Here is a 5,750-nt window from a genome sequence, read left to right on the forward strand (position 1 = left end):
CCATAATTTGTCATGATCCACACAATCAAATGCCTTTGCATAGTCAATAAAACACAAGTAAACATCTTTCTGGTATTCTTTGCCTTGAGCCAAGATCCATATACATAGAGTTAATGTTATACCATTTCACGTAAACTATCAATATTTTACTACTGTTCATTTATATACTTTGTTCTACAGCTGTCATACGCATTAAAACTAAATACATTTTATTATACACTCTACTATATACTAAGTGCTCTAAACTGCCATATGCCTTTTAAAATTAAGAAATAAGAATATTTGTATTTAAATACTAAGTTCCTATTTCTGGAATTTTTTTTAAACTCTTTATTATGATCTGTGTGACATTTTATAAACCAGGTAAGTTTTACATCCAGCAGTTCATGCACATTTTGTTCTGTAACACTCTACATTGCCAGCAGTGTAACGACTCTTCCCCTACTTCCTCCCTGTAGTTACCCTTTCTCTGTCTTTCCTGCCTATGCATGCCTACCTCCCTAACTTCCTCTCTGTATAAATGCTGTCCTTCTGAACTCTCATGGTTGATTGTTCTAAGGAGCGCATCTCCCTAGTATAGATGTTCTAGAAGTAGACCTATTATTTTGCTGGAAGTTAAGCCATGGGAGTGAGTTCAATTCCAGGCCTAAAGAATGACTTGGGACCATAGTCTCAAGGGTTCCACCTGTCTCTATCTGACCAGTAAACCTAGTTATTTTATTTTTTGTTGTTCCACATTTTTTTCTCCCATTCTATCTAGGATCTCCAATTTTGATCTCTTTCTGAGTGATTGGCATTAGTAGCTGGGCACCATCTAGTTCTTCTGGTCTCAGGGTCATATAGGCTGAGGTTTCATGGTCCATTGGTCCTTTGGACTAACTGTTTCATGCATGTTTGATTTTCTTCACTCTTCTTTTCTCCAGATGAGGAGAGATCAATAGATGCATCTTAGATGGCCACTCACAAGCTTTTAAGACTCCAGTCACTACTCACTGAAGTAAGATGTAAAATAATATTTTTGAATACTATGTTGTGCCAGTTGAGTTTAATGTCCCCTGTGATCATGGTCCCCAGTCTACAGGCTCAGCGACTCACCACCATTTCTGACATTCTTAATTCTTTCTAGTGTATTTTTCTCCCCCCTACTGTACTACCCTTCACCCAAGGACCTCCCTTTAGCATTTCTTAAAAAACAGGTTTACTGGCAATGAATTCTCTGTAAATGAATTTATTTCATCTTCATTTTTGAAGGATTTTTTCATTAGATGTAGAATTTAGGATTCTTTTTTTCTTTCATCACTATGAAAATGCCCTTCTGTTGTTTCCTGGACTTCTTTTTTTCTGATGCTAAGTCACCTGTCTCCCATCATTGTTCCCCTGTATGTAATGAACCATAGTTTCCCCTCTGGACATTTGCTCTTTGTCTTTAGTTTTCAGCAGTTTGATTAGGTTGTGCTAAAGTGTGTTTTTCTTTATATTCACCCTTTTTTAGGTTTACTGAGTTTCTGTTTCTGGTGTCACTTTTTTTTTTTTTTTTTCAAATTCCTTTTTCTGTCCTATATTTCTTGACTCCAGCTAGAGGTGCATTAGGCTGCTTGTTATTGTTGTTATGTGTCGTCGAGTCAGACCCGACTCATAGCGACCCCGACTCATAGCGACCCCTCCTTGGGTTTCCGTGGCAGTATCACTACGGAAGTAGATTGCCCAACCTTCCTTCCAAGGAGTGGCTGGTGGGTTTGAACCTCCAGCCTTCTGGTTAGCAGTCATGTGCCTTAGGGCTTAGATTGTCCCATATGTCACAGAGATTTTGTTCCTGCTTTTTGTGCCATTCCTTTCTCTCTCATCTTCAGATTGGATAATTCTTATTTTTCTAGCTATGAAGTCAGAGAACTGACTTCATCCTCAATCTGCTTTTATACACATATGGTGAGTAGTTTATTTGAGATATTATACTTTTAATTTCTAGGACTTCTATTTGATTCTTCTGTACAGTTTCTTTTATTCCCCTTGCTCACTTATCTGTTCATGTATCACTGGCTTATTTCCATTTAGTCCTTGGATATATTTGCAAAAGCTGTTTTAAAGATCTTAATCTGCTAATTCCAAAATCTTGAAGTTAGTTTATACTGAGCACATTTTATTTACTTATACATGGGCTGCATTTCCTTGTTTATTTACATATCCAGTAGTTTTTCATTGCATTCTAGACGTTTTACATTATACATTGTAGAAAATCTGCCTATCAATAGTGTTGTTTTTTTTCTACAAGGTGTTTAACTTGGCTGAAGTGAAACTCTAAACCCTTACCTCCCTGTGGTGGGCTACAATTGACATCTCTATGCAGTTCTTTCAGCTTTCCGTATGCTGTTTTCAATTACTTTCTACAAGTCACTCACAAACACACACATTTGCACACACATGCACTGTCTGGCACACCCATTCACACCCATAAACACACAAACACACACCATTCCCGGGGTCCAGACACTCTTTTTATGCAGATTGAAGGATCCTCCACTCTATAGATCCCTATATTCTACATTTCCAACTTCATTGTCCAGAAAATCTGAATTCCCTAAAATCCCTATATAACTTCAAACTTTTGCATGATTTTAGCAACCCCACATCTATACTGGCATGGCAGTAAGCTCCAGTAAAAAGCCAAAGAAACAGAAGTCCTTAGATATGCACTTCATTACTTCTGGGGAGACACAAGTCAGTTTTAAGGAGGGAAATACCAGTGTCCAAATTTGTTTCTGGGCCCCACCTTGGTCTCAGTGGAGGACATAGGAAGGGGTTGGACTGAGAAACTGCACATGCAGGAGGTGACAATAAGCGTGAAGTAAATAAAAAGCAGGGAGTGTAAGGGATAGGAATCTTTACAATCAATGTTTATAGGTTTTACCTGTAACCCTTGGTGACCAATTGGGTAGAGAGAACCACAAGGTAACAGATTACCATGTGCTCATTGAACAAACATATTTTTTCAGTGCCTACTGTGGTTAGGACTTTTCAATGTGGCAATGAGTCAGAGAGGCAATGCCCTGCCCCACAGAGCCTCCATCCAAGGACTTGGGCTGGTTGGGTTTCTAAGTGAGTATGACAGCATGCACTGAGGAAAAAACATGCCAGGAACAGTTTGGGGATGATGCTGAGTTCAGATTTGAGTACAATAATTCAGAGGGCCTCTAGTTCCTCAAGGCAGAAAGCAAAAGATGATCCCAGGTCTGGGGTTCCATAGTAAGATCTCCAGGAAGGATGGATTTGAGAAATGTCAAACTTGGGGAGCTTCAGCTATAGGACAGGAGTGGTGGACCACAGTGACCACGGGGATAGAAAAGAAGCCATGCACACTGAAAGGGTGATGAAAGGAAACCTTCTACCCAACAATGACTGAGAAGCCACTGCTAAAGGCCACCTCAGAGTGAGCAGCCCAGAGAAAGAATGGGCACAGGAGTTGGAGGTGCCACAGGGCAGGGCAGTCCTGCTTCCACTGCAGGTTGTAGGAGAACAGCAGGAAGCTCTACTGGGCTTACCTATCTGTGTGTGAGTCTGGGGAGTACCAGCAACCTAGATACACATCTAGAGAACTAAGGTTTCTCACAATGGAAAATGGAAGGAAAAGTAAAAGCAGAGGATGAGCTGTGGTTGCAGAGGCATGTCAGGTGGAGGTGAGAAGATAAGCAGGCTCTCATTGGGAAAAGAAGTCACCCCTTCCCTTTCTGGTCACCCATGAACCCATGGTCTGAAGTGAGTGTCCTGGAACCTCTTGTTGAAACCTGCAGGTTTTCTGGAGTGACAGTCAGCCCTCCTTTGCCATGGAGCCTGGAGAAACAGTGAAGTCCAACCAGACACTGGTGATGGAGTTCATGCTGCAGGGGTTCTCAGAACACCCCTCCCTGCGGCTGCCGCTGCTGGGCTGCTTCCTGGTGCTCTATGTCGTGGCTCTCACAGGTAACACCGTGATTATCACCGTTGTGGGCTTCAGCCCAGGCCTTCATAGCCCCATGTACTTCTTCCTGTCCAACCTGGCCACCATGGACATTATCTGCACCTCCACGATCCTGCCCAAGGTGCTGGTGGGTCTGGCTGCTCAAGAACACACCATCTCCTATGCCGGCTGCATGGCCCAGCTCTTCTTCCTAGTCTGGGCTGCATCCTCTGAGCTGCTGCTGCTCTCAGTCATGGCCTTCGACCGCTACATGGCCATCTGCCGCCCGCTGCACTACAACACCATCATGAGTCGGTGGGTGTGCATGGCACTGGCTGGAGGTGTGTGGGGAATCTGCGCCCTGAATGCCTCAGTCAACACAAGTCTGACTGCACGGCTGACCTTTTGTGGGCCCCATGTCATCACTCACTTCTTCTGCGAGATCCCCCCACTGCTGCTGCTCTCCTGCAGCCCCACACGACTGAACAGCATCATGACAGTCCTGGCCGATGGGTTCTATGGCTTCACCAACTTCCTACTCACGCTGGCCTCCTATGGCTACATCGTGGTGAGCATCCTGTGCATCCGGTCAGCGGAAGGGAAGCGCCGCGCCTTCTCCACGTGCTCCTCCCACCTCATCGTGGTGTCAGTATACTACACCGCTGTGTTCTGCGCCTACATCAGCCCCGCCTCCAGCTACAATCCCCAGAGGAGCAAAGTGTCTGGGGTGCTGTATACAGCCCTTAGCCCCACGCTGAACCCTTTGATCTACACTCTGCGGAATGCAGAGTTCCAGCGAGCTTTGGGCAAGCTCCTGACCTTCTGCTGTAGGTGAACTAACAGGGCAAGCATGTCCCAATCCTTCCATTCCATCCCTGGCCCCTGCTAGTGGACACTGGGTTTAAAAGGACCTTGGTGTAGACATTGGTCATGGGTTCAGCTTTGCCAGGTTTCCTTGGACCTGTAGCTGGTGCCTCAGTGCTGACTCAGTGCCAGAAAACAGGACCATAGAGCAGATCCTGGTGAAAACTGCTCTGTAGGGGTGGTTCTTCATAGGTCCATGTGCCCTAAAACTACCCCTAGGCCTTTCTTGATCCAGTTTTTCCTTCCTTGTCCCCTCTTCTCACATCCCCAAGCTTCAATGAAAAGTACACCCTGTGGCCACCTGTACCCCACTGCCCACATTGGCACTTGGTCTCTGCCCAACACTTTCCCTGCAACAAACAGTTCCAATCAGTTGATTACAACCTCCCTGAGTCTTCCATTCTCTTCCTCCAGGAGTGCAACCCTTGCTCATACAGCTGTGGTCCCACCCTACTGTGAATTCTAAGTGCATCAAGTGATAGCTTGTCTCTTCCACGAGTGCTGATTTCCTTGTGACAAGGTTCCTGTCTAGCACTGGTGTTTATCAGGTATGGATCTTGCTTATGACCCTGCCCCAGTGGCTCTGTACTGTGGAGTCATTGCTGTCTTAGTCACTATACCACCTAGTGGAAAGATCTCAGTGTGTGATCCCTGAGCCTTCCAGTGACTGGAGGTCCTGTAATACATTTTTTTTTTTTTGCTTAAAATCATCTTGACTTGGACTTCCAGCAAGATGACAGAATAGGAAGACAAGCTACACAGACCCTCTGCAATAAAGAAACAAGAAAGTGATTGAAACAGATACAAAAGGTAATTCTGGAAGCCTGAGTTTTGATAGGAAGGATAAGAAGTGGATTAAATATCAACTAGTAATAGAACCTGAATGAAAGGAGCAAATAAGGAGAAAAATGGAGCTGTGGACTGCTAGCTGTCTTGATGGCATAGCCAATTTGAG

At 44.4% G+C, this 5,750-nt stretch overlaps 1 protein-coding gene across 1 annotated transcript; it reads left to right on the forward strand.

Annotated features, from left to right (window-relative positions):
• Nucleotides 1-208: 208 nt before the first annotated feature.
• LOC103212622 (olfactory receptor 13A1-like) lies at nucleotides 209-4,766 on the forward strand (the record flags this gene model as incomplete). Its single annotated transcript, XM_007958600.1, is given in 2 exon segments — nucleotides 209-235; nucleotides 3,843-4,766. Coding segments are annotated over 2 exon segments (951 nt in total), but the record flags the coding sequence as incomplete, so codon positions are not given.
• Nucleotides 4,767-5,750: the final 984 nt, after the last annotated feature.

Source organism: Orycteropus afer, unplaced genomic scaffold (genome assembly GCF_000298275.1).
Source record: "Orycteropus afer afer isolate SDZICR_OR568_19922 unplaced genomic scaffold, OryAfe1.0 scaffold01035, whole genome shotgun sequence".
NCBI classification, from domain to species: Eukaryota; Metazoa; Chordata; class Mammalia; order Tubulidentata; family Orycteropodidae; genus Orycteropus; species Orycteropus afer.